General features: G+C 27.6%; 2 protein-coding genes across 3 annotated transcripts in view; both read right to left on the reverse strand.

Annotated features, from left to right (window-relative positions):
- Nucleotides 1–1,355: 1,355 nt before the first annotated feature.
- Nucleotides 1,356–22,384, reverse strand: part of LOC145202121 (leucine-rich repeat serine/threonine-protein kinase 1-like) — a 35,022-nt gene continuing 13,993 nt past the window's right edge. For both annotated transcript variants that reach the window (XM_090083208.1, XM_090083209.1), the window contains 15 exons: nucleotides 19,246–19,340; nucleotides 18,696–18,818; nucleotides 16,222–16,531; nucleotides 13,592–13,800; nucleotides 7,486–7,620; nucleotides 6,944–7,374; nucleotides 5,768–5,973; nucleotides 5,428–5,623; nucleotides 4,852–5,106; nucleotides 4,186–4,317; nucleotides 3,961–4,096; nucleotides 3,671–3,867; nucleotides 2,771–3,563; nucleotides 2,568–2,609; nucleotides 1,356–1,842 (listed from right to left, as the gene is read on the reverse strand). In XM_090083208.1, the coding sequence (XP_089939334.1) occupies nucleotides 1,535–1,842; nucleotides 2,568–2,609; nucleotides 2,771–3,563; nucleotides 3,671–3,867; nucleotides 3,961–4,096; nucleotides 4,186–4,317; nucleotides 4,852–5,106; nucleotides 5,428–5,623; nucleotides 5,768–5,973; nucleotides 6,944–7,374; nucleotides 7,486–7,620; nucleotides 13,592–13,800; nucleotides 16,222–16,531; nucleotides 18,696–18,818; nucleotides 19,246–19,340 (3,568 nt within the window). In that variant the 3' untranslated portion in view covers nucleotides 1,356–1,534. The remainder of the gene's footprint in view (nucleotides 1,843–2,567; nucleotides 2,610–2,770; nucleotides 3,564–3,670; nucleotides 3,868–3,960; nucleotides 4,097–4,185; nucleotides 4,318–4,851; nucleotides 5,107–5,427; nucleotides 5,624–5,767; nucleotides 5,974–6,943; nucleotides 7,375–7,485; nucleotides 7,621–13,591; nucleotides 13,801–16,221; nucleotides 16,532–18,695; nucleotides 18,819–19,245; nucleotides 19,341–22,384) is intronic.
- Nucleotides 19,702–20,489, reverse strand: LOC149890812 (uncharacterized). The gene is made up of 2 exons (XM_090083255.1): nucleotides 20,272–20,489; nucleotides 19,702–20,164 (listed from the first exon to the last, which is right to left on the reverse strand). Exons 1-2 carry the CDS (start codon nucleotides 20,337–20,339, stop codon nucleotides 19,843–19,845), a joined length of 390 nt encoding a protein of 129 aa, XP_089939381.1. The 5' UTR covers nucleotides 20,340–20,489; the 3' UTR covers nucleotides 19,702–19,842.

Below are 22,384 nucleotides of genomic sequence, written 5' to 3' on the forward strand. Positions count from 1 at the left end.
AATTTGTTACAACCCCCAATCAGATCTAAAGTGTTAAAACAAACAAGCTGCCATTTTTCCATGGACGGTTTTCCAAGAAAAAATATAAAGCGCTGAAAGAATATTTCTAAAAAAAGATTTAAAAAAAAAAAAAAAAAAAAAAAAAAAAAAAAAAAAAAAAAGGAGAGAGAGTGAAAGAGTTTCTTAAGAACAGAGCATAGCAAAAAGCAAACTTTCTTTTGGGACCCTTCAAAGTTAAATGCAGAATGAAACTTTAAGAGATAAGTCTTTGAAAATCATTCGTAACTCTTAAACAAACTTGTTAAATTATTAATGAAAGTTCATAACATTATCAATTTACCCTGTTAAATCAAAAAAATAAAGAAAACTGTGGGAACTGCAAGCGTTTGTTAGCATAATATATTTCCTTCTTATGATTTCACTAGATATAAAAGTAAAAAAAAAATGCAAGGAACAAAAAAGAAAGACTAATTTTTTTACAGTGAAGTTAATAATCAGCAAAGTGATCAAGAATCATTCAATCTAATCCCTGATTTCCTGATGAATCATCATCAGGAAATAAAGTTAACACATATGTACTACATATATAGCGAGTGTATATAAAAAAAGTCATCAAGAAAAATTGTTTCTACCACAACTAAAAAAAAGAGCTTTTTATTGTGTTTTAAACGCTTCAACAACGACGATCGTTGTATGCAGGTCATTATCTTTATTTTTTTACTCGCACCAAATCAAAAGCATAAAGAAGAAATAAAAGAACATAAAAGAAGGAATTTCTCGAACGAGTTTGTGATTTTTTGAATAGTTTTCTTAAAGCTTCGGATTTTTTAAGAAAAAAGTTTAAATAAATTTAACCAAAAGCATTTTTTACTTTTTTTAACGTTTAACTTTTTTAAATTTTTTCTTCGGCTAATGCAGACTACGATGTCTTTTGGTTTTTGTTAACTTGAACTTTACAGAGTAAAATAAAATAATCGACTACTTCTAGTTATCAAAAAATGACACGCAACTCCAAGTTGTAGTTAATGAGAATTCTCTGAGGTAAGGAAAAACGGCCACTTTCCTAACAGTCACGCATATAGTAATTTTGTTAAAGAAACAGTAAAAAAATGAACATTTGAAGTATTTTCTAGATATTAAAGTTAAACTTTTTAAAAATTGATGTTTTTATTTTCATAAGTAATTTGTATAACGCAGGCTTTAAAAATAATATTTTTTTAAATCGTGAAATTCTAAATCTTTAAAAAATTGCGTTGAGAAGTTTAGAGGCTTGTTTCATCTGACCATTTTTTTTCTCACCAAATTTCAGTAAGATTATGTAAAAACAAGGAAACTTGAGCGAATACGAGAAAACGTTGTTTTGAAAATCCATTTCAAAAAAATTTTTAGCTAACAAAAAGCAAAAAAAAACAAAACTCTTTTAAAGATAAATAAGAGTGCATATATTAAAAATATTGTGTAAAAAAAATATTTAACCTCTCTATTAACTGGAAAAAATTATAGATTTATTTAACTTTAAAATGGTTTAAAAACATTATAAATTCTTAGTACTCCACGTCAACACGGTCATTTCTTTACTGGAAGTAACCTTTTTTCGGTCAAAGTTTCGCAACCAATGGTCAAAACACTTTTGGCCACAAGTTAAAATAAACTTTTCCTCATTTTCATTTGGGTCGGTTTTCATACGAAACGGTATGATAAAGCTAATTAACTCTTGGTAACATCTTAACCAAGTATAAGGAATCATCGTGTAAGCATCGCAAGTAAAAAAAGAACCAAAAGATGTTCCAACGTACATTTTGTTCTCAACCACTACAAGAGACTGAATTTGAGCATCGCAAACTAAAGTAAAAACAAACGAGCGAGATAAATAAGCGAGCAAAAAAATAAGACAAAAAATAAACCACAACTTTGCATAAAACTTCTACAGTAAAACAGCAGCACAGTAAATTTTTTATTACAATAACAGTAAATATATTAGTAATCATAATAAATGTAAGGGATAAAAATAAATATTTTAAACTGTCCAAATATTTAAACATAGAAAAGGTTTTGGAATTTTATTTATTTCCAAATGCATAACACAAAATCCAGAACACAAATTAATTATTGGTCTAACGTTTTATTCTTCTTTTTAAGTGTGTTTGCGTTTTAGAAACAAAACGAAAGACGAAATGGAATTTTTATTAAAAAAAATTTCGATACAAAATTTTGAAGTATTCATTTTTGGAATGTTTCAAAACCAAATGTATTTCGAGATGATATTTTTCTGAATATTTTAAAACAAAGCAGAATCCGAACTTTCGTTTCTTAAATGTTCCACAGATGTTTATCCCCTTTTAACTTGTTTGCCACTAAAAATAATCTTCGCTAAAAAAATTCTCCTCACTAGTTTACTTAAGAAGAACCAATCGTTGAAATACTTTTAGGTCATACAATAACCTGAAGGGCTCATAATATTTCTTAAAAAAAAACAACTAAAAACACCAATCCAAATCTAACAGAAGAGGTGGTTTCTATCTGAAATGCAACATATTAAAAAGCAAAAATATAAAATTTTTTACTACCTTTAGTTATTTTGTTTTTCTTTGATGTTTTGGCGCAATTTACTAAATCAAACAAACAAATGGATGTGTTAACATATATAAAACGTACATATCCATATACTATCTATAAAAAACATAAAATGTGCGTAGGTATATATTATCAATAAAAACATCTACTAAAAAACTTTTTTTTTTTCATCTTACAAAATATCCTAAAAACTCACAGGTGAGCGAAACTACATGTTGACTTGCATCAAATACTCCTTCGATTGTGCGGGTATCTACATTCCACCTTTCCACTTGAGTTCCGGGAAAGGCAACCATCCAAATATTACTGGATGCAGCTGAATCATTAACCTTCTTGTTTTGAGTATATAAATCATAAGAACGAGGTGTTTCCAAAAAGGTGACAGTCAAATCATTAAGTGATGAACTCAATAAATCGCCTGTTTTTATTGGAAGAAGCTGGATTAGATTGAGTGTTTTTGCTTCTAGAATTAAGATATGTCCCTTCTCCTGACCACACCATAACTCAAATACTTCTGATGAATTTGATGTTTCTGAATTGTTAGAGTTTAGAATCTCATTCTCAGTTCTTTCTTCTGTTTGAGTAAGATCTGTTTTTGAGGAATACTTTGCTGCCTTTGATCTAACAATAGCGATGGAATGAATAGGAGTTTTAAACGAGCAGGTCTTCAAAGACAAAAGTTCAATAATTTTAGTGACTGGGTGTGGAGAGGATGAAACAGAAGTGTCCCCACATGATTGGATGCAGTTATAAGAACTAAGATTGTCAGAAAAAGTAAGAAGAGAGCTATTGGAAAATGTTAAGACAACATAGTTAAACATGGGACAATGTGCAATACACAGAATATATCCAAAACGTGAGCAATCCCCTACTGCAAGTAGTTTGTAAGTTAATGCACAGTAGACCTTAATAGATCCTAATTCTGTACCCAACCACATCGTACTACCAACTGAACAAGCTACCAAAACCTTTTCTTTCAATTGAAGGTTCTAAAATAGATAATGTAATTATTCATGCCATCTAAAAATAGTAAACAAGATGTTTAAAAATATTAATTTGAGGAAAAAAAAGAAAAAAAGAAAAAAAAAAGCCCTACCACTACATGGGTGTACTTGTAATTATTGTAAGAAAAAATAGTGATAACACCTTCAAGACAATGTGATAACTGATTATTTGAACTACCACAAAACCATAGATGAGAACCGATTAGATTTTTACTAGAGACTACATTATGGCTACACATACTTGGGTAACTAGTCACAATGCATTGCAAATCAAAGTGGTCACCTAATCCTATAAAAACCAATGAAAGAGCAAACTTTAATGTAAAAAATTTTACTATAGAATTCTTGAAAAAAATGCTTTTAAAACAGTTCATAATTTTACCTAAAATATCCAAAAGAGATTGAAATTCATGTAAAGATGTCAAGCTATTGATTTCAGATGATGTCGGCCTGTCATCTGGATTATGGGACCAGCAGCGATACATTAACGACAGCATCAGTACAGGATATTTTTTTTCCTAAGAACATCAAAAGACTTAAATTTTTTTAAAAAAAGTTGTTTTATTTTCAGGTTTTTAGTTATGATAATTTTTAAAATGTTAATTACTGTGTGAGTGAGTTTTGGCCGTTTCCCATCCAACATATATTGTTTAACAAGATGCATATTTGAGAAGTTGTAAAAAGGTCGATGCAGAGTTAGCAATTCATAAATAAAAGAACCAAATGAAAAGCAATCAACCTAAAAACACACTTTTACATTAACTATAAAAGAAACAGGTTTTTTTTTTCCTACCACAATTTATTGTTGTATGTTAACAATAATGATGAATTAAAATGTGCAAAATACATTTTTACAATTAGCTTACAAAAGCTAATCATAGAAACGTATTTTTCATATTTTGATTTGAAATTATTAGCTATGAAAAGCTGAAGCAAAGAAAGATTCTAAGTTAATCAGTTGTAAAATTAAATTTCATAACAAAAAATAAAATCAAATAAATAAGTAACAAACACAATAAAAAAACTGTAACAAACATCTTTAGCTTGTTTTATAAAAAGTCAAACACAAGTTTGACTTTTTATAAAACAAGCTAAAGATGCTTACAACCATTATAGTATGAATGGAAATGATGTGTATGAGAAATAATGGATATTATGAGAACTGATAACTATTATTAGGAAATACTATACACAATCTCTTACACCAGCAACAAAATATAAATAAAAAACAGTGTAAAGATAATTAAAACTTAATTTCAAAAAAATAAATTACTTTATCTGAATAGCTTTCTTTGCCTGAATATTTTATAATCTCTGGCGCTATGTACCCTGGAGTCCCCTGAAGCCCTTTATTACCAGCAATAGACACAGATCTACTGATTCCATAGTCTGTTAGCATTAGATGGACCTGTGCCACTGAGAATACTTCAACAGATGGATCAGGGAACTTGCGAACAAGAATGTTATCACATTTCAAATCCCGATAAATGATTCGCCGATGATGAAGAAATTTCAGAGCAGAGCTTACCTGAAACAAATAATTTTATATTTTATTTATTTTACATTTTTTCCTAAAAAATTTGAAAAACAATGTTGATACTTTTAAAGGAATTTCTAAGAGGTTGAATAATTTTAAAAGTGAAGTCTTTTGTAAAAGTGGTTTCAGTTTGGAGCTAAAGTGTTAAAGGATCCTAATAAAAAAAAATTGATGCTGGTTAGTTTTATCTTTATCTTTGAAATTATTATTCAGAATCCTTTGAAAATTTTAAACATTTATAAGAAAAAATCAAGAATAAAAATTTTTAGAACAAATACACAACACCAATGACAAAAGAGTAAATTAACTAACTTGTTTTAGTGATTCAGTTATAGTATGTGGGGAGAGTCTTTTGCCAGCACTTAAAAAATCATCCAGACAATTACTTAGTGCGCCTTTTGGAGCTAACTCTAGAAATATTGCAAATGGTTTTGAAGCTACTCCAAAAAACTTAACAATATGTTCATGATGTAATGTAACAAGGATAGAAATCTCCTGACGAATACTTCTATAAAACAATTATAATATATTTTGATATACTTTATATATTATATACACTACTAAACAACATATTTTGTAAATATAAAAAAATTATGTTACAAAAAAAAACAATATAAACAAAATTCATAATGCATATTTATGTCTAGTATACTTGTAAGCATCATAAGACAACATGGTGGCCATTAAAGGTTGATCTTTTTCAGAACATCCTGGAACTTTCATTGCAGCTGTAACACAGGAATCTCCACGTATAATTTCAGCTGCAAAAACATCACCAAATCCTCCTTTAGCAATGAATTTTCCTCTTTTAATTTGGGTCTCATTAAGAACATATTCCACTTCAATATCAAGAAAGCACTAAAGATAATAAAGTAACTCTGGTTAAGATTTCTATCAAATATATTTTTTTAATACTAAGAAATATATAATAAAACATTATCTTTACTTCCTCTTTAACAATTTCTTTAAGAAAATTGTATAAATATATACAAAACTTTCTTAAAGAAATTTTATATATATATACATATATATATACATATATATATACATATATATATATATACATATATATATATATATATATATATATATATATATATATATATATATATATATATATATATATATATATATATATATATATATATATATATATATATATATATATAAAATAATCTTGCTTATTATCATGAAAAACCTTAGTTGCCTAGAATTGAAAATCTTATGGTGTTGGAAATATCTTTAAAATCATTCTAATATTTTATTAATTCACTTTATATATGAACAGTATCCACTTTATCAGAAATATATTCGAAAAGTACAAAAATCTCAATTGGATAACTCCTGACTAATCTTATTTCACTTTAAAGCACAGCGCTATTAAGGGAAACCAAGATTTCTACTCTAGTAACTATAGTAATACTTCTTTAAGAAGAACAACTGGCAAGCAGAAACTATTGATCAACTTTGCAATAGAATAAAGTATTGTTTGAATAAGATTAACTTTACTGCTACACAACATCTTACGGGATCAGTAAAAGGTCAAATAGATAATACTTGTAGAAATGGAGTTATAGAAGATAAATAAACATATTTTTGCTTTAAAAATTCTCTACTTAATACTTTTTTAATTTGAAAAAAAACTTTTAAATTAAAGGAGTTATGCTCTTTTAAATGCAGTCTTGTTTTTTGTCATAACCTGTTAAATAAGATTTTCATTACAAGCAGCAAAATTATATGAATTTACAAAAAACTGGCAAATTCAAACAGAAAAAGAAAGAAAACTACATCACAAAAAAAAAAAGAAAAGAAAAGTTTTTTAACTTACCAAATCTGGAAATATTGACTTGATCTCAACATTAATATGAAAAGGACAAATTAGCTCATTGCTCTCTTTCAAATTCTTAGCACCCTGCTCAAGTTCAAAGGCAACTATGCATTTTTTTTTAGATTCATAAATACCTTTTAACTTTTCAATTTCATCTTCAGAAAGATCACTAGAGAAATTAAGTAAAAAACTTGCATTTGCATTAGTATTTGAAGTAAATATTGCACTTTGAAGACATTTATTGCAAAATGAAACCCTTCTAACAGCCTTGATTCCATGAGCATCGATTAGACGATCAAGTTGTGGATACCACTCTGCGAGTAAGTTGTCAATATGTTCAATTGTAAGAACAAGCAATTTACAAGCATTCAAATGAGAATTGTAATGCACACTTTTTACACGGAAACCAACCATTGATTGATCTTGTGATTCTGAACAGTTAATACAATAATTTACATACAACAATACCACAATTTCACAATAAATGTCTTCAAATCCTAGATGAAAGTAATTAAAGAGGTAACTAGAAAATAAACTTTTACCTGACTGATTGCTACCAGATTGGTTCAAAATAAATTTATCAATTTTTAATGTAACACTTGGCGCTATGATTTCAATTGTTACTCTTTGTGATGAATCTACAGTAGGATTCTTAACAAAGACACATGTTGATGATGCTAGATGAAAAAATTCATAGCCAAATATAATAATGAACAAATACTTCAAAAACAAAAAATATCTTTAAAAAATACAAACTTACATAAACAAAATATGTAAATATTAATAACAAAGAATACAGAGTTGTTTACAGTAATTTCTTTTACATTTACACAAAGATTAAACAACATTGATTTTTTAAAAGTCTTTAACCTTACACAAAAAATTAAAACATTTTTTAAAAACCAGACTTTTTAAAAACCATTTTTACTCTCATTTTTCAAAAAAAAACCTGACATGTATTTTTATTCCCTCATTTTTCAAAAAAAAAAATAAAAAAAAAAAAAAAAGCAGAAAAAAACACCAAAGAAATAGAGATTTTTTAAAACTATTTAAAGTATTAAATTTTTTTTATTCAAATGACAATATTATTAAGCAAACAAAAATTTTCTTGTTAAAAATATAGCTAAGGTGTAACACATAGAGTATATTAAAAAATTAGCTCTAGTATATACAATTTTTGAACATATCTAAACCTGGAATGCATGTTTAAAAAACAACCAATCAATTGAAATTTCAACTTAAGGATGGCTGCTTGCAAAAAGGTTTCAGTATTAGGTGTCTTAAAAGGAACAAATGCAGAATGTCAAACTGCAATATATCATTTGACTTTGAAGCCAGTGATGATTGATAAAACTTATTACCTCATTAATACTTAAGAATCAAGTTAGAAAGTATTAAACACATTTTTAGAATGAATTCAGTTACTGAGTTTACTCAATAATATATCTTCGCAATTTGCTATGTAGCCATTTGTTATTTTATTTTTTCACAACTTCTAAAATAGTATGTATTTTTTTGTTATCTTATAATTTCAAATGTTAATTTAGTGTTTAAATTCATGTTATTTAGAATTGATCAACAGAATTTGTTCAATGAAGTCATGATTGGGTCTTAAGAAACCTATGAATCCCCACAGATTTTCAATAAAATACCAAGGTATGTTTATATATAAAGTCATTTTTTACACTTTAAAATGTATTTTCCAATAAATATAAACAGTTAAACTGCTGTCTTTTTACCTTTCTTATACATGAGTGTATAAATTCTGATAAAATATAATTCATACTTTACTTTGTTAAACCATTAAATGCTGGCATAGTTAATACATTTTAATCTCTATAGTGATCATCAGCAATGTGACTCAATGATGTTTTTTGAAACTGCATTACTTCCATACAATAATAACATACTATAAACTAAGTATTAAACACAGCCATCTTCATTTATTTGAAAATTTCTACAGCATTTCTCCTTCAGTACTTTTTATACCCAACTCTTATTTACCATATTTTTCTTAAGATATATATATATATATATATATATATATATATATATATATATATATATATATATATATATATATATATATATATATATATATATATATATATATATTCTATTATTTTTTGTATATTGATATCAACCAAAATGAAACAGATGCTTGTGAAGTCTATAAAGTAGCAAAAGAAAACAAGAAACTTGAAACAAGCATTAAAGACATGCACTAAGTCTATTTCACGGAAATAACGATTTACTGTAATAAGTTTTGATCTTGAAAATCTTGATGTCCAAATATTCAAATGACAATATTATTAAGCAAACAAAAATTTTCTTGTTAAAAATATAGCTAAGGTGTAACACATAGAGTATATTAAAAAATTAGCTCTAGTATATACAATTTTTGAACATATCTAAACCTGGAATGCATGTTTTTTGAACATATCTAAACCTGGAATGCATTATTTTTTGTATATTGATATCAACCAAAATGAAACAGATGCTTGTGAAGTCTATAAAGTAGCAAAAGAAAACAAGAAACTTGAAACAAGCATTAAAGACATGCACTAAGTCTATTTCACGGAAATAACGATTTACTGTAATAAGTTTTGATCTTGAAAATCTTGATGTCCAAATATTCAAATGACAATATTATTAAGCAAACAAAAATTTTCTTGTTAAAATCTTGATGTCCAAAATCTAACATTAGTAAATATTTTTACAAAAAAAACAACTGAATAATTAAAACCTGACACTGCATGTAAAAATTTGCAAAAGAATTAAAAAGTACTATGTTGTGTGAACAAAGTTAACTTCAGGAAGATCAGGTAATGACCATGCAAGTAGACTAAAGTTTTGAAAAATGTTCCAGAAACTTTTCCTGAAGCTAAACATTATGTTAATTTGATTGAAAGTTGCGTTCCTCAAAACCACAACTCAATCATAACAACGGCAAATGATCCAGTAACATTTTATGACTAAGCACAAGTCAATTTAAGATATTAGAACCAAATACAGTATGCCAGGGCATTGAGGAGTCCAGGAAGATAAAATACTTGTCAATTGAGAAAACATTGCCACCATCTGAATTTTATTAATCAATTTCATTAATGAGCATCCAGTGACAGAACCAAATTTCAAAAACCTTTCTTGAGTTGAATGATAAAAAAACTTTTTACAAGGTAATAAAATTCTTTTTGGTTTTGTGTTAGAAAAGTATTTGATAGAATTCTAGCCACCATCTGAATTTTATTAATCAATTTCATAAGGTCAAAGGTAATTTTCAGAATCGAATTGATGATTAAAATGGCTGTGATATATAAATGGCTGTAATAAAGATTTATAACCGCATGGATCAAAATCTGGATCAAAAGGTTTCAGGATTGAAACATTTTTCTTTAAAATCAAAAACTTTATAGACCATTAGATCATAGAAATTTATGCTGTAAATGGTTTGACCCTGTAAACGTTCTGCTTTCCTTTGTACTTCTTTTAACCTCAAATGTGGGGCACTGAATGCCCATTATTGAGATTTTTACTTTCTACAAGCAGACTAAAACTTTTCAAAATTATACAAACACACCATGTGGATTCCAAATGACATTCAAAAAGTTGCAGATATTTTTTAAAGAAAACATTTTCAAACATATCATTACTTTAGATCATGTGGAAATCACTCCAGATCATGTGCAAACCACTTGTTAGGTATAAAGTATTTTATGCAAACAAAACATTTCAAATTACAAATATAATGAAAAATACACAAGAACCAAGAACAAAGAAATTAAGAAAAAAATGCTCATTTTACGTAACACAACAGTTATCTTTAACCTTAAACTGAGCAAAAGAATGGTCTGAAAGAGATGCTAAAATTCATGCATTTGCAAAGTAGGGAATATTATGAAAAAGCAACTAAATTACAATCAAATTGTTAAAAACATATTGATGTTTCTTTGTACATTTTCATGTTCTCATTTTTTTATGATGTATTTTGTTCATAATTAATAAAAGAAATTGACATATTTGAAAATATTGATGTTTTAAGAGATGTCAAATGGGATGCATTTTTTCTAAATGCTTTTTGTTATTTGTAAGCTTTTGGATAAAAAGAGAAAAAGAGTATCACATATTAACAAGTAAGCAAACAAGGAAGGGGATGGTCTTAAACTTTAGATAGGCCTCAAGACCTCATAAAAACTACACTGAATTTAAGACTAAAATTCTTAAAATTGTTCATAGCTTTTTTGTTTTTTTACATTTTGACTTTAACACACTTAAAAAATTTTAAGGAATAAACAAACATTACAACAAAATACGGTCAGAAATGCTCTTACAGTTTCCATGATAAGGGTTTTCAAAACTTTGAATTTCTTAAAACTGACTTTCTCAAAACTTAAAAAATTCACTAAGAATCCTTTAGTGATGTCTCTTCTTTAAAAGTTCTTTGCTATTAGCCAAATAAGGCCTAATTGGGCAGACTTCAGAAATAAAGAGAGGTCATTTCCTAGGGGCACAAAATTGACTTTGTTATCTTTAAATCATTGTAGACTCTTTTGGGAGGAATGGCAAGACACCAGATCAGGGTAAATCAATTTAGACATTAAGTGATGGGTCTTAAAAAAAAATAAATCACAAAGCAGGTATTTCTGTAGTCACTCCTTTATGTACAAATTAATTTCAATAGTTCCAGTAGCAGCTAAATATTTGCTTTTTTTCACTTAAAACTAGCCTACCAAACTAAGTATTTTCTATAGAACTTATCTTTGTGACACAACTGAAATTTTATGGGAAACAGCTTTACAATATTTCCATTATAAAAATTGTGACCTGGAATTTTGGCTTTAAAATTTGTTTATGCAGCATGTGGTTTCCTCTTGGTTTTTATGAAGTACACCAAAACTCTTGGTGAAAGCTTTGACTTTGGTTGGTTTTAACACTTTCTGCTCCAGCCATGGGTCTAACTGACCATGATATTGTGATCTAACTTTTCTTTTGACGCCTCTAACATCTAAATAATGTTTAATTCCATGTGAGATGGTTCTCTTATTGCAATCACTTAAGTTTGCAAACTTTTATGCTATAAATTCAGAATATTTTGTGCAATTATGCTAAAAAATTTCTGACTTTTTTTCTTGTTTTGACATTTTCAATAAAAAATGGTTTATTTGAATCATTTTATTTTTGACATTTGATTGATACTTTTTTAAGTTCTTACTAAAAAATATTCACTTACATCCATTCTTATTGCTACAATTAAATTAGCCATCCATTTATCCTTTTAACTTTTTTTAAAAAAATCCTTTGTATAACCATTTTAAAGACACAAGAGAATTTTACACAATTTTATGACTCATCTCACTACATAAAAAACAACTCTTTTGATGAGAAAAAATTAGGTTGCTATAACAAAGATAAATGTTTTCTCATCTCAAATCATACTTGATAAAATACTGATTTTGTTATTTCATGAAAACAGCATCATTGCAGGATTTCATGAAAACAGCATCATTGCAGGATTTCATAAAAACAGCATCATTGCAGGATTTATTGGTAAAATGTTCATTACAAGCTTAACATTGTAAGCTGTTGTTAGTGGTTTTCAATAACCTTGTTCTGCAATTTATGATTAATTTTTAGCTTGAAGTCTGTCTTTTAAATGATTCTTTAGGACTCTCAGTCCTAAAGAATCAATCAAAAGAAAGGCTGCTGGATCTAATACAAGTGTGTTAAATAGATTAGGTGAGAAAATGCCTAAGCTAACAATTTGATCAAAACAAACAATCGATCTGTAAAATTTGAGTGTGGATAAAAATTTGAGTTATTTTTACTCTGATTTACTTCATGTTACATAAATCTGTCCAGTTGCCTTGAAATAGGAAAATCTAAACATCAACTACTCATGCTAGTGTGCATTGTTTCTACACTATCAAAAAATTGCATCATGAATTTTAGTAATTAGTCAAGAGTGGGAGAAGCATTTCATCGAACTGACATTGAAATTGATTACTAAAAAATATTATTGAGAGATCAGGTTGTATTCCCCTCCATCATCCTATTTTTCTGTCTTTCTATCTCTCTGAACGAAGAGAAAAATAGGATGATGGAGGGGAATAATATAGGTGAAATTGTCAGATCACTTTCATATTTCCACATATCATTTAAAACCAATTGTGTTATTTTGTTAATGCAAAAACAAACAATATGCAGTGTTCACAAAATCATTTAGTGCTTTAACAGTGTTTACTAGCTAGAGAGAAGAGTGTAAATATTCCCTCTAGTAACATTCCCTCTGTTTACTATAGGGAATATTTACATTTTTTAATTCATTAGTTATTGGTCACCATAGAAACCTCTGATAAGGTTTAAACTGCCAATGGTAAATTTAGGCTTAACAAGGCCACATCAGACAAAATCTGATATTTTGATTGGCATATCATATATCCTAATATAAAATGGACATGTTCTACTAATGCTGCAGCTTTTTGTTAGCCTAGCATACAGTAGATTTTTATTTTGACTTTTCTTCTTTTCATTAAAACTTAATTTAATAGAAAAAATAATGACATGTAAAATCATAATATAAGATATTAAAATATGTTATAAAGATAAGTAGTTAATAAAAAAATATTAATAAAAAAAAAAAATCTATACCATTTGAGCCGTAGAAAGCTACTTCTGGTTCAAGTTGACAAACCCTTAACAGCTTAATTCCAAAACATGACAGTTCAATGCCTGTTTTCCAACAAGCCCATTCAGGGGGGGCTGCTTTCATTAGGATTTGATTTTCATCAACATTATTTTGGCCTTGGACTTCACAGCATAAAGACACAATCTTACATATTCGATCATCTGCAATCAACCTAAAGCCCAAAAATGTTTTTATAACGTTGAAGGAATCAACTTATTCAGCATTTAAAAAATAAGGTTTAACAGCAACATCACAGAAAAAAAAAAAAGTTTAATGAATATCTTAAAAAATTGGAGCAAAAACATTTTAAAGAAAAAAAATACTTTTTTTCTTTTTGGTTGTATTTCAAAAAAAAAAAAAGAAAAAAAAAAGTAAACAATTGTTATTATTACAAATCAACTAAATTAAACAAATCAGTAAAATATTCATATATTTGAGGATGACACATTGTTATTAAGCCAATCTTCAAACTACATATGTACTTGTGCCATGGTGTCTTCCTAGGCTAATAAATGTTACAGTAGAAAAATAAACCTGATATTTATTTAGGGACTAAAATGTTGCCTAACTAAAAAAAATCAAAATAAAACCATTCAAGAAAAAAAGAAAATATTAAAAACTTCAAAAGCTCAAAGTGAACATTTTTTTTTAGAAAAATTAAAAAAAAAAAATTAAAAAAAATTTTTTTTAAAATTTCTTTTAAAAAATTTAAAGCTCACTTTTGAATAAAAAAATTGAAAACCATTCAATAAGGAACAAAATAGTAAACAAAAGAAAAACCCATAAAAGTTAAATCATAATACAAGGCAAAGGTCATCAAAAACTCTGGTTCAAACTGTATAACTGAACACAAAGAATATTCATAAAAAAACTTGAAAGTTTAATACACACCATTAAATAAAATAGAAATAAAAAATGTAAAACTTCTAACAAAGAGCATCAAAACAAAATTATAAACTCTTTCTTTATTTTTTGTTTTGATCAAAACCATAAAGTAACATGAAAGAAACTACCGTTCCTTAAAAATACCAATAATCATTTTTAAAGGGAGATAAGATAAATATCTTAATATGGGGATAGGTATTGCCAAAAGATCTAAATCATAATATCTTCAGTACTTTCAAGTTTATCTTTACTAATTTAAATATGATAATTGTTTATTGGACACTTGAAAAAGTTTCCACCATTTTCTAATCAATGTTGCAATAAATATATATCAATTAAATTGGTACCAACTTAATTGATAGTAGATAAATATGCTTTGATAATTAGTTTTTGATAATTACGTTGATAATTAGTACACAAACTTTACATAATCACTCAACTAGTGTTTATTTATAACAAATATGTCAATTTATGTGCCAACAGTTCAACATTTGTGGGAAATTTTATTGCACTCCTTTTTGCTGCATGAACCGATGTGGATGTTTAAGGTAACAGTGCTCCATCCCAAATAAATAGAGTGGTTTCAACAATTCAGATTCTTTAGTGTCAAAGACAAAGAACAAATAAAACTCAAAGTGTCATTACTCAGCAGATCAATACCCACTTAAAGAACTGTCTCAAAAAGTGTTGAAGAATTGATAGTAAGCAACTGTTAAAAATCAATAATAATAATAATAATAATAATAATAATAATAATAATAATAATAATAATAATAATAATAATAATAATAATAATAATAATAATAACAATAATAGTAATAATAATAATAATAAAAATAATAATAATAATAATAATAATAATAATAATAATAATAATAATAATAATAATAATAATAATAATAATAATAACAATAATAGTAATAATAATAATAATAATAATAATAATAATAATAATAATAATAATAATAATAATAATAATAATAATAATAATAATAATAATAATAATAATAATAATAATAATAATAATAATAATAATAATAATAATAATAATACAATCATAAAAACAATATTATTCATAAAAATAATTAAGTTTTTCTTCTAAAAACTCAGTGCAATTCACCTGAATCAACTAACTGCAACACTTACCCATAATATACTCCTTTGTTAGTTTAACACAGTTTGTTGACACTATATTCCTTTATTCGCCTTCACTATCAGTTAAGAAATAGTTGTTTGGTTACAAAACATTAATTAAATCATAGCTAAGAGTGAGTACCACAAGAAAGTTAGCCATACAACAATGCTCACGACTAGCAATAATCACCTTTTCAATTCTTTAAATCTCTTTACATTCTTTTTTGATTTCTTTAAAAAAAACTTTTTTTAAAGTCTTAAAAGTAACACGGCAACAAGGAGTGGTGAATATAATGATAAGAACCACGTTTCTTTGATTTTTCTAGACCTTTACACTTAAATATAATTATCCCCCAATTTGACAGTTTAGTAACCAGGATTTTACTAGCATGACCACATTACAAACCCTAACATGAACATAAAGACAACAGTACAACTATAATAGTGGATGAATTTATACAGTTTTAAATTAAACAAAGTTTTAGATTACTTTATAAAAATAATCCAGAATTAAATTAAACAAAGCTACTTCATAGTAAAAACAAAACTTAAATGTTGAAAAATAATTTCTGACCTTGTGAGCAACCTTGCCCATAATCCACTTGGAACATATGTAAGCAGATATTGCCGCCGAAATACTTCGCATTGCAGGTAGGTAGAAATGTTCATTGCATTTTGTAACAAGGAAGACTGATTCTCAGCTACAATAAGGCATTCTTTTTGTTGGTCAGGAAAAAGAGATGGAACTAGTAAAAACTTATCTGAAATTTTTATGGCAACATCAAATCTGTTTAGAAGCTCAATATACTTTGATATCATGGATGTAGGAAACTGACGACTACCATGGAAAATCTGATGTTGCAGATCACTTATTTTTAGCAAACCTGACAAGAGATAGAATTTTATTTCTTTAGCTAATTGAAGTACTTTTGATATTAACTATTATTATTTTAAAACATGATGAAAACTTTGAATTATAATGTAAATAAAATTTGAGTGTTTGATATTTAAATTGAGTAGTAGCTTATAATATAAGTTATACTAACATGTATTGGAATATTATAACAGAAATTATTGTGTTGGAGAAAATCACCCTTACACTGCTAAAATGACTACACCATGGAAGGAAACAAATCTCCCTACAACTTTATCCAGATATAAACTTGATAAATTTGTAATACAAATGAACTTGGGCTATTTTTGCAACCTAATAAGTCACTCAATTTTTGATCCAATGGATGCATAGAAAGGAAAACACAGTAAAATTTGTCTTACTATGTTGTCATGGGTAAATAAAAATCCTCTTGCTGCTTCAAAGAAATCCAACACTTACCTTGCAGATAATGAAATCAAAATAAAAGCTGGAAGGATAGCATTCTGTTTGAAATGTGGGGAAATAGAAATATGGAAATTTTTGATCAACCTCAAAGATGATAGTTTTGTCTGATACTGGAAGTCAAACAGAATTATTCATTATAGAACACCTGCTCATTAAATTGGTCATACAAAACTTCAGTCAATTCAAGAAGTTCTACAATGAGTCTATTACCTTCCTATCAAAAATATGAAACCATTAAGAGAAGCATGTAACTCTGTGTCTGAAGAAATGTATTCTATATGGACAAAGGCAAATATTTGGACCAAACCCAAATCAAACATCATTACACAAATTGCAAAAATGCATAACAAAAATAGAGAAGTCAAAAAAAAAAAAAACTCAATACAAATATAAAATGAAACAATATTTAAAGAAAGTTTGATTGACTTGTTTAATATTGGTCATATGAATACCTAACAAAAGAAATCAGGATAATAGGATAAATTTTCTTCAATACCACAGAGAAAAAGGTAGGCACAGTTGCATATACACTATTGATAAAGACATGGAAAAGAAACTAGAAACTGAAAAATTCAGGAGAGATTTGAGCAATAATAAAATTCAGAGGTATTAAGGAAGGCTAGTATTTCAACTCCTGCTCAAACAACATCTTCAAACAGTAGTTTCGATCATTCTGATACTGATCCATCTTACAAGAAGAAATACTTACATCAGGCTTTCCACCAGTATAATCTCAAAACAGAAATTAAAAAAGTTTTCATTTGACTTAGCAATGGGATTAAACAGAAAAAAACATTTGATCACAATGGTTTTATGGTGAAACCACCAACTGTTACTGCCTTTGAGGTTAATATCAATTAGATTGTTTTGAATAGAAGTATGTTGCAGAGACAAAGAAGTGATATACATAAGAAGATAGCTGAGGATCTCAAACAAAGCTTATTAAAAGATATTCCCCTTTCTGTACCCTAGGATGAAAAAAAGTATTGCAAGATATAACTTGTGGCATCAATCCTGAAAGATTAACTATTTTGGTATAGGACTACTAGCAATTCACTAGTAGTGAACAAGGTAAATGCATAACAATTGAATCTGAGCTTTAAATATCACTTGCATGTTGATATCTTGCTCATAAAACTGTTTGCTGTTTGTTCTGATTTATTTAAGAAGTGTCAAGCCAGTTCTCTAGGACTAGACCTACAACTGTTTCAATATTTAAAAAACAGCTGGAATTCATTTTTTATAGCAGATAAACAAGAGTTTGCAGAGAAAAAATTCTTATGTTCTGCAAAGAAGAAAGACAAAAGACCCATCACATAACCATATTATTGTGAGCTCCTTTAACTACTTTGTATATTGGAGTCATCAACATCAGCATTTTGTTTTTCAGTTAATATCAAATAAGTACAAAATTCTGTATTAGTCATTTCCAATACTCTCTATTTTCAAAACTGGTTCGCACCACCTATTGCACCAAAAGTTTCTAGAACAGACTTGCAGCACCTATTCACTTAATGCATTTAGAACAGACCTGAACAATCTCAGAACTATGATGACAAAGGTTTATCTCTCTGTTGCCATATTGTACCTCAGAAACGTGCTGTTACTGTTTTTATGTGCACACACACACACGTACAATAAAGATAAAACTTTAAAAATACAAAAGAAAAAAAAAAGAAAAGTGTCAGTCAAATACTTTTTATTTTTACCATTTTTTATGCAAGGGTTCACATTTTTAACAGTAATAATATGTGCTAACAAGTCACACAGCCACTGTGGGTTGATAAAATACAAATCATTCAAAGTAGGGTCATCAAAATGTAACAGAGTACCTAAAATTATAAGATAAGTATTTTTATTATTCTTAATATCAATATTAATATTTAATACCAACATTATACTATATATTAATATTTTGTTAAATACAGACATTATCATATATTTAGGTGAGTGCAGCCATTATATGTGAAATGATCATAGTGGAAAAAAAGGTAGCCATTTTTAATTTATTGCCCATGTCCATGTAGATAATTAAAGAAAGTTTGTTTTGAATCAAGTTTTAAATTAAAAAAATAAAAAAATCATCCAAAAGAAAATTTTTGAAAGAAGTAACCATAAACAATGGGAAAACAATCAAAATACTATATCTTTATATATAGCAATATTATAAAATACTTTCTAAATTACAGGATTACAGGTAACTTTGTAACTTTAACTAAAGCACACAAAAAGTTTAAAGATATTTTTAAAAAAATCTACCATAGTCATGAAGAAAATGAACAGCTTGATCAAGCTCTTCATCTCCATTCTTTAGCTCTGCTTTTTGCAATTGCAGCTGTTCATACACTTTTGACCTATACAAAATAAAGCCGGGGTAATATAACAAAAAGGATGGTGTTCTGAGGGACACAATCATTTATTCATTTGGTGTTTTCTCAGTTACATTTAAATATTCTTAACAGTGATACCGTGGTGGCTAATTGTGTTGAAGACAAAAGATGGTATGTAGTATAATTGCACCAGCACCCATATTTATCAATAGTGCAAAGCTGTTTAAAAAGCCAATTCTTCTGATATACTACCATCCCCATAACATCACCCAGAAGTAAAAAAACCACCTTTGCACTTTAATATTATGACTAGTTTAAAAACTTTATTAACTGACACTTAATTCTTTGGTAGGTTGATTTTACCCCATTTTGTAATGTTGCAGTAGTTGGAGGTAGTTGATATAAGATACCTCAAAAAATTTCAGTGATTTTGGATGAAAAATGGTTTGCGGATTTAACTTTTAGTAACTTTTTAAATTCATTCAGAAATATCATCATATGAATGGGAATAATATCCTTTTGATATTTATGCTTGACACATCTTTCTGCAAAGCAATTTTGTTAAGATGTAGCTGTGTCGATTCTCAAACCCATAAACATAATGGGATGTTTCTGATACTAGTTTAACAGTTTGCTTTATACTCAGGGAGTTAGATGGGAAATCCGGAATATCTGGTTTAACAGAATTGTCTATGAAGTGTTGAATTTCTTGAATTGTAAAATGTTGCGTAGTAGGAGGTTCTGTAACGCCTGGAGCAGTGAGGTCTATCAACTCATACCAGTGATTGGCATTAAAATTTATTACAGGAATTTTTTTAAATTCATTTCGTAAGCTGGTCAAGTTTATTCTGTAAATATAAAATTGTGATCAATAATTGCATTATGATCGTGTTTAAAAGAATAATAAAATAATTTCTTTAAGTTATTAAGTCAATTCAACAATTTAAAAAGATACTTTTGTCTAAGTGTCAGTATTGATTGAAAACCATGATTTCGGATTTTGTTGTCATCATCTTTAACCATGGCATAAAGAATATTTTCAGGTCTTAGGCAGAATGCGTTATTTTTAATGTTCTGCTTCACAATACATATCACATCATTAAATGGGATAATATTTAGTGGAAGTATAGCAGAAAAAAGAAGACGAGGAGAGTCGTGCAGCTTGGATGACTAAACATAGAGCGATTCCTATTATTGGCGCAACTGGTTTAGTACTTGCAACTGATTTGCAAGTACTAAACCAGTTGCGCCAATAATAGGAATCGTTCTATGAGTCAAATAGGTTCCAGTAGATTTTCCATCTTCATAAGTAAATGTGAGGGGATGTTCTGGTTCAATAGATTTTTTGAGCAATTCCCTTTCAGGTGAGTTTATTATGCTAGAAGTTCAAGTGGTCTGATAAAGTTTGCTATCCACACCAAGGCAAATTAACTGATTTTTTTTTTCTAGATCTTTACCTTCACTGACTATCTTTACTTGTGCTTTAGCTCTATCTAATTTGAACTTGTCAATCAAGATGTGATTGGTATCAACATCCTTTCTCAAAATATGTTTAATGTCATGTAGTAAAGCATTTGAAAGAGCTGCACCTAAGTTTGATGAACACTCATTTCTGAATAATTCCATACCAAACCTGGGAAATTTAATTAAGTTGCAGTCTCCAGGAAATTTCTTTATTGGTTGCTATTCAGCTTTTTCCTGAAAGAAATTGCAGCATAAAAATTTTGCGTGTACTGAAAATATATCAATAAAATTACAATAAGTTCACCTCAGTTTCAGTTGAATAGCTAGTTTCTTCAGATGACTTTGTATGTTGTATGAGAGATTCTGCTTTATCAACTACCCTTCTAGATAGTTGCTCATTATCAATCCTCTTGTTTCTTTTGAAAGCTACTTTATTAACTGAAGAAAGTTAATATGCTCCTTTTTGACCAGTTTTCTGCCTCTGATCTCAAAGAATTTATCTTCAAGATCAGAGGCAGAAAACTGGTCCAAAAGGAGCATATCTTTAAGAGGTACTTTTGCATTTTGAAGGCAAATACATATAATATGTTCTTCTGAGCAATTCACTTTATTATATGATACTTTTCTATTACTGCAAGGTAGCATGTCCAATGAGTAAGAAAAAATAGAAATATCGAAAAGCTTATCCAAATTTACATCAAGATTTTATATGGTACTTGCTCTACCATGCTTGCAATTAATATTTTTTACTAGAATGAGAAGATCTTTTACCTTTCTAGCAATAGATTTGTCAGCTATTAGAGGTAGTTTTGGATTCACTGCAGCCCAAAATGATTTTAAATTATTTTTAATTTGCTCAGTAACTTCTATGATGTCTGCAGTTGACTTTACATGAATAAGATAGTAGTAGTATTGAATGACCTGTCTCCATCATTAACAATTCACATGGACCACCACCATACTTCTTTGCACTTTTTTTTTGTGTAATAGGTGTAAATATAATTTTTGTCATTTTTTATTGTTGATGATATTTGTAATTCTTATTGAAGTTCTTGTTTACAATTTAATTTATCTGTTTATTCATTTAATGAACGTCAGATGCGCTAAATTTGATTGGCTGCTGTAACTTAACAAACATTTTATTGGATGCATTATATATATTCAAAACAAGATATTTTGAAACGAGATAACTTGTTTGGAATTTAAAATTTCAACAATTGAAATTCCAAATATTTTAGAAACTAACAAATTTAGTCCATAATTGAGGACTTTAAATACAAATTCGCAAGCCATTTTTACAGTATTCCTAATATTTGGTGGAATTGTTGCTATACCCTAGTTACTACAACATTACTCAATATGATATTCAAAAAAAAAAAGGTAAAACCAACCTACCCTTGTATGTATATATATATATATATATATATATATATATATATATATATATATATATATATATATATATATATATAAATTGTTATAATATGGCTAATTGTTATGTATATATATATATATTTATATGTATATATACATTTATATATACATATAAATATATATATATACATAACAATTAGCCATATTATAACAATTATAAACATATTATA

The sequence above is a fragment of the Hydra viridissima genome, unplaced genomic scaffold (assembly GCF_058129835.1).
Source record: "Hydra viridissima isolate aposymbiotic clone 2 unplaced genomic scaffold, HvirCarnegie_v1 scaffold_3, whole genome shotgun sequence".
In the NCBI taxonomy this organism is placed as follows: Eukaryota; Metazoa; Cnidaria; class Hydrozoa; order Anthoathecata; family Hydridae; genus Hydra; species Hydra viridissima.

What these genes read in the sequence shown, in the direction of transcription:
- LOC149890812 (XM_090083255.1), bottom strand. Translation starts at nt 20,339, where the DNA reads ATGGTTAAAGATGATGACAACAAAATCCGAAATCATGGTTTTCAATCA. An exon ending in ATACTGACACTTAGACAAAA is followed by an intron (nt 20,165 to 20,271) that starts GTATCTTTTTAA and finishes TTATATTTACAG; the next exon opens with AATAAACTTGACCAGCTTAC.